The sequence below is a fragment of the Corapipo altera genome, unplaced genomic scaffold, assembly GCF_003945725.1.
Source record: "Corapipo altera isolate COAL_440 unplaced genomic scaffold, ASM394572v1 116, whole genome shotgun sequence".
NCBI lineage: Eukaryota > Metazoa > Chordata > Aves > Passeriformes > Pipridae > Corapipo > Corapipo altera.
The window spans coordinates 1,453,892-1,464,986 of NW_020884953.1; the positions used below are offsets into that span (position 1 = coordinate 1,453,892).

The following is an 11,095-nucleotide window of genomic DNA, read 5'->3' on the forward strand; positions in this document are numbered from 1 at the left end:
AAAAGCTTTCTTCTTTATATCCTTTAAATCACCATCACATTTTCCCAGAAACATAGAATGGTTTGGGATGGAAGGGACCTTAAAGCTCATCTTGTTTCAACGCCCCTGCCATGGGCAGGGACACCTTCCACTTTTGGACCAGGTTGCTCCAAGCCCCATCCAACCCGGCCTTGAACACTTCCAGGGATGGGGCAGCCACAGCTTCTCTGGGCAACCCGTGCCAGTGTCTCACCAACCTCAATGTAAAGAATTTCTTCCTAATGTCTAACCTAAATATACCCTCTGTCAGTTTGAAGCCATTTCCCCTGTAGTGTCCCTACATACCCTTGTAGCCAAATTCCTCTTTGGCTTTCTTGTCAGCCCCCTTTAGGTACTGGAAGGGGCTCTAAGGTCTCCCTGGAGCCTTCTCTTCTCCAGGCTAAATCCCCCCAGCTCTCCCAGCCTGTCTCCAGAAGAGAATTCCAGCCCTCAGAGCATTTTTGTGGCCTCCTCTGGACTCAAACAAGTCAGCATCTCTCTTGTGTTGGGGAGTCCAGAGCTGGACACAGCACTCCAGGTGGGATATCACAAGAGCGAAGTAGAGGGCAAGAATCACCTCCCTCGACCTGCTGCCCAGGCTATTTTTGATGCAGCCCAGGATACAGTCAGCTTTTTGGGCTGCAAATGCAAGAAATGACCAGTTATTGCCAAGTCATGTCCAGTTTTTCTTTCACCAGCACCCCCAAGTCCTTCTCAGCAGGGCTGCTCTCAATCCATTCTCCACCCCAGCCTGTGTTGACCCCAGGGCCTTGTGGATACTGGATCTTGTTGAGCTCCGTGAAGTTCACACAGGTCCACCCCCCAAGCCTGTCCAGGTCCCTCCAGATGCCATCCCATCCCTCCAGCATGTTGACCTCACCACACAGCTAGTGTCAAAGTTCTGGCTGTGCACATCAGCATTCTCTCAGGAAACATCTGCACACGATTCAAAGGAAGAAAAAATTTCCTCTTCTTCCAGGACTATTCCAGGTGGGCAGTTTCCCTCCTGTGCTGGGAGGGAAGCAGGTTCAGGCACTTGGATCTAAGCTCTGCTCCCCCACCTGCCCTGCTGTTCAGAGCTTGTTCTGCTCACATCAACACAGAGCTTTGGGGCAAAAGGGGCCTGGTGTTGGGGGCTTGTTGAACTCATATCAGAACACGGGGACAAAAGTCCCCATGGCACACTTTGACTTATCTGGGAATGGAGATGCTTGTCACTTGGAGAATCCATCCCCAGGAGCATTTTCTATTCAGTCTATGTTGCAAACATGTTTGTTTGTTTGTAGACTCCATGTCCTCATCAGGAGAGAATCTCTGTATTCATTCAGAAGGGAAGATTCAAGGCCATCTTTATCCATTGTGGTTATTTCGAAAAACTCTGACAGCACGAACACAACAGGCACAAAAACCATGAGGTAAATTATGACCCTTTTTCACTCATAGTTTCTGTGATACTGGCTTGTGACCACTTTAATGTGTGGTCACATTATTGACAGGGTGATATCAATCTATTTTTGCCCATTAATGAATATATTAAAATATTTATCACAGGTAACAAAATGTTTTTTATAACCTGAACATTTGAAGCAAACTCATTTATTGACTTGTAACTGAATATATGAAAATCTGTCATATGTACTTAAATAGATTCCATAGCCCTAACATTAGCACAGAATTTATTTCGGCTAAATAAAATAATTTAAAAGTTTCAGATCTAGTTGAAACCGGTCATCCAGACTTCTGGAGTCAGTGGTGAAGGATCATTGGAGTGAAAGGCATTCTTAGTGGAGAAATATGCACCACATCTGGATGATATCAGTGGTTATTTGGAAGTGGTTATTATTATTATTATTATTATTATTATTATCATTATTATTATTATTATTATTGTTGTTGTTGTTGATGTTGTTGTGAGGGTGGTGAGGCACTGGAACAGTTGTTTAATTAAAATAAAAATATATTTTAGCTGTGCAAGTTTAATAATAATTTTCCCAAAGGTTTTTAATTACTGATTTCTTCCTGTAGAAACATGACAAGGACAATGATGTTATTAGTATTTGAGTGATCCTGGTTTGACTGTGAAAGTCACTGATCTGAACAATACAGGGAACATGAGTTTGACACTTTTTTGATGCAGAAAATTTTTGGTAGCTGTAGGACTCTTCTAGTGAGGTATGTTCTCTGCAGCATTCTCTGGGCTCTAAAATAATAATCTTTCCCAGACACAGAAAAGGACGTTTGGAGGTATATTCAGTCACAGAGGACATGTAAAACAAGATTCTATAACATCTAGTTATTCTCACCTATAACACTTTGTTGCAGGGACATATTCCATTTTTCTTGCCCAGGTCTCATGATTAAAATAGTATTGTCCTTCCCTGTGGCTATTACTTCAGCTGGTTCAGGAGGGCTATTTGGTTTTTGGACCCATACTTTGGCTCCATTATTAAGGGTGTTTCTGAATTTTTTCTATTAAAGTCACAGTATCTGGTACAGCTGCCACGAGAGGCAGGGTATGCTTATTTAACTCTCTAAAATCTACAGTCATTCTCCATGACCCATCACTCTTTTTTTACAGGCCATACCGGATTATTCCAAGCTGTGGTAGTGATTTTAAAACTCCAGCATCCAGCAAATCTTTAATTGTCTGTGATATTTCTTCATGCCCTCCTGGCATCCGGTATTGTTTCATTGTTACTAATTTAGTTGCAGCAGGAATCTGCACAGGAGGTATTTTTATTTTTCCCACTAAGATTGACCAGGCACTAATATTCCAAATTGGTATTGACCATCAGGAAGATTCAGGGTTAATCCTTTTAGAATATCTATCCCTATTTTATATTCAGGGCTAGAAACAATCATGACCCCCACTCTCCAAGGTAACCAAGCTGCTGTATTTTTTCAATTACTTCATAGAGGGGCCTTCCCATCTCGTTAATCAAGGAAGTCAGGATTACATTTTTGTAGGTTGCTGGAGAAACCTTAATCAGCTTATTTCTCATAGTAACAGACAGAGCATGCTGCATCATACTGTCAGCATCTCCTGTGAAAATCACCGACTCCATCCCCTCTTCCTTTAATTGCCATACACAGTCCCACAATGTACACCATGCATGCTCAACTCAGGCCAGTCATTTTCTGTGCAGTATTTATTACTGCATTCCAAAGCAGCCAAAGCTCATGGATTAGTGTCGTTATTCCAAAATGCATCCTGCACAAAGGAGTCTGAACTCAAGATTAAAAACTTCCTGGAATCCCCTGAATCGAAGGTTTCCCCTGATGCTCCCTGACTGTGCAAACACACCATCCAAGTCAGCAGAGATTCTCCCAGTCTCTGTTTAAACTGTTCAATTATATCATTTACTTCATTCTGAGTATAATTGTCCACCACATCCCTCCTTATCAGCTGCCCATCAGCCCCTAATTCCATTTTCCGTCGCCATGCTGGTCTCATGTCTATGAATTCATCTGGGGAACCAGCCTCATCAGAATCTGTAGAATCCCAAATATCTCCATCCCATTTATCAGGATCCCACTGCACAACTGCCCCTGTAATCACTGAATGCACTTTCCTATGATTCACTTTCCCCCTCCTTCTCTTGTACTTGTACTGTGCCACCCAAACTGCAGCCTTCTCAGCTACAGTCTGACGAGTGTCCAACTTATCAACAAGCAACTTATTTTGACACAGGTGTAGTATTATGTATTTTACTAAGGATTATATAGAACTTTGGCTAATGAACAGATACATGGCTAAATACAACATTAGGTTGGAAGGTTCATCTAGAGGTCCACCTTGGCTCAGGGCCTGTTCAGGCCTCAGCACTTCACAAGCACAGTTCATTTCTGCTGACTTTTAGCCCTTATCTCATTGTTCTAAATCACTACGAGACAGCACATTTATCTTTGGTTAAAGATAACCCACAACTCCTTTCTCCTTAAACAATTCTTTATTGCTCTTATAGCTAAACTATGTCTGTTGATTCAACTCCCTGGGGCAGAAAAATCATTTGACCTATTTCCTACAGGTGCAGAGCTCAGTTATTCCCTAATCTCCTTCAGGCATCAAGGTTTTTATCTTTTTTTACTGACATTAAGTTAAACACAGGTTTGAGTAAAAACAGCTAAAATCACAAAGTCCAAGAAAACACAAATCAGTACAAGTTCCTTAGCTAATTCGGGCACAGCTCTTTACAAGTTTCAGAAGACCACAAGATTCTTTAGCCAAATGAGGCAGAGTCCCTTTACAGAAAGACACAGCAGAGTTCCTATAATAGCTCCAGCAACTATACCAGCTGTACTTACAGCTAGAATAGATAAATAACAATACTGTTTGTTAAGTGTCAAAGTTATAAGACCAACTTTCTTTTAACATTAAACCCAGTATGTTTCACATGATCCAGGTTAATAGTACACCAGTGAATCAGAGAGAGGCTCAATCACATGCGTTTATTTAAAACAATAATAAGCCTTGTTTTGGCACCCACCAGTTACAAGGTTTTGGATTCGAGTTTAGAGAAAAAGGATATTCAGTTTTCATATGCAGAACGCTACATGACCATTACCCAGCAAACACTTTGAGGGGTGACATTCAGCTCAATAGAACATTCATCCGTGCCAACTCTGTTCGAGGCAACACCGTTGTATACACCAGAGTCTTCCTGAGAGACATTCTTCAGAAGAAGCTCCCCTGTATTTTTATCTACAAATAACAAAAGGTAGATGTTTACCATTTCCTTAAGTTTAATTCCATATTCAATACTACAGAACTCTTAATGATATCTTAATTTAAAAATGTCGTATTAAAAACATCCAAATAAAAACAAAAGTCTATCATGCTGTAAAATATCATTATTTGTAAAAGTCCCTTACCCTGTTAGAAATTTATTCCACAGCATCTGACTCATTTGCTAATTTGACTAATCAATAGATAGGAACGGTTGCTACTCTCAACGCTCTACAGCCAATAATATAAGCATTAAGTTATCTGACATGACTAGAACTAGTTATATGTGGAAAAATAAGGGGCATAACAACAGTAGCCTAAAGTCTTGAATGGTACAGAGAAAGATATTAATGAAAAATAAGAGAGAATCAAACAGCACTACCAGGAAGCAAGTTCAAAATGAAGAATAGTACAAGGTTCTGCTTTTGTAGCTGATTTTTAAGGATCTGTGTTCTATGATATTACAGATTCTAATAGACTACAGAAGCCTACAAAAAAATGGGGATGTTCACAGAAGTCAGTTTTTGCTTGTTTTAAATCAAACTGAAGCAACATCTGCATTTTCTGAGGAATAAACTACAGGAGGATAGGAGACCCCTATGAGAAGAACCGCATGTCTTATTCTCTCTCCTCTAGAAATCCACTTTGGCTACTCTTAGACACATTGTCCTGTATATCCTGTGCAACCTGAGTTAATATATGTCTATTTGTAAGCAGATTGTTAAACTGCTACATCTCCAAGGAAATCCTACCATCTCAAGGTTTAAGGTTTTCATAACTACAAAGAAGATCAAGAACTGGTACTCTGCCAAAAAAATATTACAGAACTTTCACAAAGCCAAAATTCACAAATTAACCTTCTATAATGAAGTTCTCACAATAAAAATTCAATATCACCACTGTAATAATTTGAAATCCATCAGTCAAAATTCAGAATATCTAACTCTATCCTCACAACACTTGAGCACAAGTGAGCATGATACTGGAGCCTAATGGTAAACTCAAAACTTGAAACATTTCCCAGTATGAATTAAAAAAACCAAAATAAACCTCAACTTGTTTCAATGTCAGTTTTGTTACCCAGTGAGAGGGCAGAAGTGACATTTATCTTGACTACTTTATATTAATACTAAGCATGAGATGCTCACAAGTCAAGATAAGACAAAAATACTAATGCAATCTTTTTAAATATTTCAGAGTAATAAATCAAGCTTGACAGTACTCAGCATGGAAGTGGCAGGAAGTTCCTGTGTGCCAGACACTCTCCTCCAGTCATAAGACAAAAGTGGGGATCCTTCTCGTGATGCACATTTCAAGGTAACGTCTTTTCCAATCTCCTGTGATCCTTCAATGGAACATTTAGTTCCTACTGGCTTTACTAATAAACAAAATATCACTGAATTAATAACAGTCACAATCAAAATGCTTACTAGTTGTGTTCTAGTAGGTCAGTGCATCTTGATAAAGATAAAGCTTGTGCAACAAACCATTTCTCTGCATGAAAAGATTTTCTATGAAATACAAGCCAGGTGCAGAATTTTTAAAAGTGTCCATTATTCTGAATATCATTCCCTTCACCCTCAGAACAGAGGGTTGTGTCCACTCCTTCCAAAGCCTCAATAATGACTGCATTATCAAAGATTCAATATGACTTTACCCAGCAGTTTTCATTTTAGACATCGAAGATAGGATGGATTAAGCACATACAAAATGTCACTGAAAATTCAAGGAAAGAAATTATCTTACCAAGTACAGTCAACTGTATTTTTTTGCTTTGAACTCCAGGTACCTTCTTTACTTTGCACTGGTATGTGCCAGTGTCTTCTGCCTTTAAATTCACGATATCCAATGAACCATCACCAGATCTGGGATTAGAATTAGTAAATTGCACCCGCCCAGTCACAGCAGGATTATAGTGATTATAAATCCTGTCTACAGCATACATAATTATCTGTAAAAAAAGAAATATGATTCAGAAATCCACTTGGCTTGCAAACATTTAAACCAAATTGTTGTCCTCAGATTCTTGATAGTTTCATTCTATTGTTTTAAGCCCAGAAGAATGACATAGCCAAATATTTCCAACTTCAAAATATCACCATACACAGCATTACAATGAATACTGCAACCAAACATCTGTCCATGTACTAATAGGTCAGCATTGACTTCTAACTTAAAGAAAACTGTTTAGAACTGCTCTAACTTCATTCTGTAAAACCTGTCTACTAAAATGAATTATCTTATTGTCAAGGCTTCCAAAGAATGGAAATTGTTACTAACTAAAGGAGTTAATATGTTTTCATTCAGGAAGATAATGCTGCTACAAAAGCAAAGTTTGCTTTCTGCGACCGAAATGTATTTAATTTGACTTTTTCATTGAAAAGCAAACCTACAGTGAAAAATTTCTAGACATTTCATATTTAATCTGCTATTCTAAAACTTCCTCTATATTTCATATGACTGGTGTTTCAAAGTAATTTAAGATCACAAGCATCCCAACCTGAAAGGTATAAGTTAAAAACATCAGTAACAAAACTTATACATTTACCTACTCAAACAACTGAATTAACACTGCCCCAAAAAAAAGTCTCTCCTTACCACTTGTTCCTTCTCTGGATTATCTGCTGGTATGAACACCCACTCAATATCTAGTGGGCCTTCATCTTCTTCCAAGAGTTCAAAAGTACATGGCAATGTAACTTTCTCTCCTTGTGCTTTTTCAAACACTGATTGGTCAACTGAAGTTATAGTTAGGCTTCTTGTTAGACCTATAAAAATATATTTTTGTATTTTAAAAAACAAGTAACATGCAGTATTCAAATCCATCATATAGCTTTCCTGTACAGAAATCGTGTCAGACTTGTCAGTGCTGGAGAGATCCCGTGCAGATCCTGCTGCCAAACACAATGCACATGCTGTTCATTTGGAATCACATCCAACAGGTAGCTACACCTTTCAAACCATACAAACCTAACCAAAACATTTTCGGGAGCAGGTTTATTATTTATAATTATTAAATAATTAATTACAGGAACCTAGTAACACCTAATATTTGATATGAGAAACATTTGCTACTTTTTAGTAGCCCAGGCACGTTTTGTTTGGTTTGTGTGGTTTTGGGGTTTGATTGCTCTTTTGTTGTTGTTGTTTGAGACTATCTACTCCTTTGTTTTCTTTCATCACTAAAGCCAAACGCTCTCAGGTCCATCCAGTTCAACTCCCTTCCTCCCTCTCTTTAAATTCTCTCACGTTTCCTCCACAGGGTTCAACTGCGGCCATCGGGTCTGGACAACCGGGTTCCGAAGGCTCTCTGGAAGCCACCCAGAGAGCAAAACCAGAACCAACGCGGGTGCTAGAGGTATTACACACTGGGTTTGAACGGAAATACTTTTTTTTTTTTCCTCACACACACACGGCGCAGACCTACACACACACGCGGAGGGGTGGAGGTGCGGCGCTCCACGGTCACCGGGACGGGCGCCTGGCGGGCAGCGGCCCCTCGGCCCCGCTGAGCTTTCTCCCAGCCCGACAGAGCCGCCGCCGCCACCTCCCTCCATCCTTCCATCCTCTCTGCCTCCTTCCCTCTCTCCTCTCCTTTCCCTTCCCTTCTCTCCCTTCCCCTCCTGCCCACCTGCGGAGCAGAGCAGCACGAGGGACAGCGCCAGCAGTGGCACCGGCGGCTCCATGGCGCGGCAGGTATCCAGCGCCGCCGGCTCCGTCCCGGGCTCCTGGCGGGCACCCAGCACCTTCGGCTCCGTCCCCGGCTCCCAGCGGGCACCTCCCGCCCCTCGCACCGCCCCGCAGGTGACTCAGCCCGGCCCGGCCCGGCCCCGCCCCGCCGCGCCCCCCGCAACTTGTCCCCGCACCCCCGGGTTGGCCGCGGCTCTCCGCGCATCGCCCCGCGGTGCCGCCCGCTCCCCGCCCGCCCGGCAGCGGGGATGGGGCATCGCTTTGCGAGCCCAAGCGCCCCAAACAGCCCGTGCGAGCGGTAGGAGGGTGCCCGCGGTAGCCGAAGTGATGCCCCGGGGCGCGGCAGGCACCGCACCGCTCCCGCCGGTAGCGCTGTCGCTGGCGAGTGCAAAATTTGTAAAAGAAAGGATAGAAGTTGAGCGAAACTATGCAAAACAACTGAGGAATCTGGTTAAGAAGTAGAGTCCTAAACGTTCACCGAAAGATAAGGAACCCAGGTTTACTTCGTGTATTGCCTTTTTTAACATCCTTAATGAGTTGAGTGACTATGCAGGACAACAAGAAGTAGTTGCAGAAGAAATGGAACACAGAGTGTACAGAGAATTGATGAGATATTCTCATGATCTAAATACTGAGAGGAAAATGCATCTTCAGAAAGGGTGAAAGGCTCAGACGCGCTGGAAACAGAGAGGCAGAGAAGGTACAGCAAAGCTGTTAACGACTGAACAATGGCACTAATGTGACTAAGGCTGATGTTGAGAAGGCCAAGCAACAGTTAAACCTGCACACACACAGGGATGATGAAAACAAAAATTAACATGCTGCAAAACTACAGAATTTTAATGGGGAACAGCACAAACATGACTACATTGTATTTCCTTTAAGCTGCTTGAAGCAACCTCAAGGAATGGATGGTGAGCGCCGAACAGATCTGTCCCAGTCCCCACAGCAATGCCAATGTAATGCCACCTGGCCGCAGGATTTGGAGGGGTGTCCACTGGGCACCTCCCCAGGGACCCCCAACCCACCACTTCCCCTCCCTGGGTACCAGTGTCATAAGCTTCCCATGGTGGGACATTCAAATCTAGGGAGGACTCTTACATCCAGAGGGTCCCCTATGTGTGGGGGAACCCCAAAATCTGAGAAAGATCCCCAAAATTTGGGAGAGAAAAAGGGGGATTCACACTCATTGTCTTGGTGTCCTGAACATCCCATATTGGGGCATTAAAAACTGGGGGATCCAACATCCTGGGGGGATCTATGGTGTCTCCTCAGTATCCTGGGCATCCCCTAAGTGTCCTTTCAAGTTATTTAATTGTTAATTATTGAAGTTTCAAGCTCCAGTTATACAGTTCAATAATAAATCTCCTCCTGGCAGAAAGGAAGAACATGGAGTTTTTATCCCAAACTTTTTGTCTACCTTGTAGTCTTATCAAAGGTACTTCCAGTCCCCTCATCACCAGAGGTGGTTTGTTTAATACACCAGACTTGCTACTGAAATTTAGGCTTCAAGATGGTCAAAGGATAAATGGACAAAGATTGTATGCCAGGGAAGGGGGATTGGATGAGGAAGCTGTTCTTTGTAAACCATAGGCCACTGGCAGCCTTGGAGTAGGTGGACAAAGGCATTAAATATGGACTGCTGTGATAATGAAGACTGTGGACTAGATCAACCAAAGCAGAGGAGACTCGGGTACTAAGGGAAGAAATACACTGTTAGTACAGGACAGAAAAAAAACAGAAGCACGATGTTATCTCAAATTGTGGCACCCTGCTGCTAAATGAATATATGCCGAAACCCTGGGGTTTGCAAAGCCCACTGAAGGCAGTGGAAAGATTCCTGTTGACCTCAGTGGACTGTGAATCATCCTCAAGTGGGAATAGAGCTCCAGTTCCAGTGGCTGATCTCATCTCCATGCAGGTTAGTCCTGGGACAGGTCCCATATCAGCCATGGTGTTTGGTGGGTGATAAAGCTATTTGTTGCTGATAAGGACAAACACACCCTCATTGTACCCTGAAGTGGGGATGGGATGAGTTCATCTAATCCCATTAGACACCTATATCTAAGTTAAACCCACTCTGGTACTCAGTGGAGAAAAGTCAACATTTCATCTGCAACTCATCACTCCAAAATGGATATCTAAAATAGGTCAGATGATTCACACTCTAATTTCCTGTTTCTTCCCATTGACAATAAAGGGAACACAAACATGTGGTGGGAAGAATATCACTCCAAGTATCTTCATCAGACTAGCTCCAAAAATGTTCTCTTTTATAGATGATTGCTAAATCAAACAGCCAAGTCCACACAAGATCCTAATGGAGACAGGTTCAAGCAAACCCAGTTGGCTTTCATTTGTCTTGCGTGAACTACAGAGCTTTGCCTCAGTAGGATTTTATATTAATAACATAAATATATTCCAGTGATAAACTAGCCTTTGATGTACCCTGTTGTGGTTGCATGGTGTGGATCATAGGTCTAAAATGGTCTCAGGTATATTTCAAAGATAATAATAATAATAAAAATAAATGGACAAGAGGTTTCAAATTATCACCACGTATTAGCTCTCAGAAAGCTCTCATCCCAGTGGTGAAGAGTACATGGGGAAATTCAGCACCAAATTCAAACCTAAAGGACATGTCTACAGCTGAGTTTGGAC

At 42.0% G+C, this 11,095-nt stretch overlaps 1 protein-coding gene across 1 annotated transcript; it reads right to left on the reverse strand.

Annotated features, from left to right (window-relative positions):
• Window positions 1–3,949: 3,949 nt before the first annotated feature.
• On the reverse strand, window positions 3,950–8,484 carry LOC113956626 (coxsackievirus and adenovirus receptor-like). The gene is made up of 5 exons (XM_027663391.1): window positions 8,376–8,484; window positions 7,343–7,512; window positions 6,491–6,695; window positions 5,967–6,122; window positions 3,950–4,720 (listed from the first exon to the last, which is right to left on the reverse strand). The coding sequence occupies exons 1-5, from the start codon at window positions 8,428–8,430 to the stop codon at window positions 4,569–4,571; spliced, it is 738 nt and encodes a 245-aa protein (XP_027519192.1). The 5' UTR covers window positions 8,431–8,484; the 3' UTR covers window positions 3,950–4,568.
• Window positions 8,485–11,095: the final 2,611 nt, after the last annotated feature.

What these genes read in the sequence shown, in the direction of transcription:
- LOC113956626 (XM_027663391.1), bottom strand. Translation starts at nt 8,430, where the DNA reads ATGGAGCCGCCGGTGCCACTGCTGGCGCTGTCCCTCGTGCTGCTCTGC. An exon ending in CGTGCTGCTCTGCTCCGCAG is followed by an intron (nt 7,513 to 8,375) that starts GTGGGCAGGAGG and finishes ATATTTTTATAG; the next exon opens with GTCTAACAAGAAGCCTAACT. An exon ending in TCCTGCCACTTCCATGCTGA is followed by an intron (nt 4,721 to 5,966) that starts GTACTGTCAAGC and finishes TGTTATTTGTAG; the next exon opens with ATAAAAATACAGGGGAGCTT.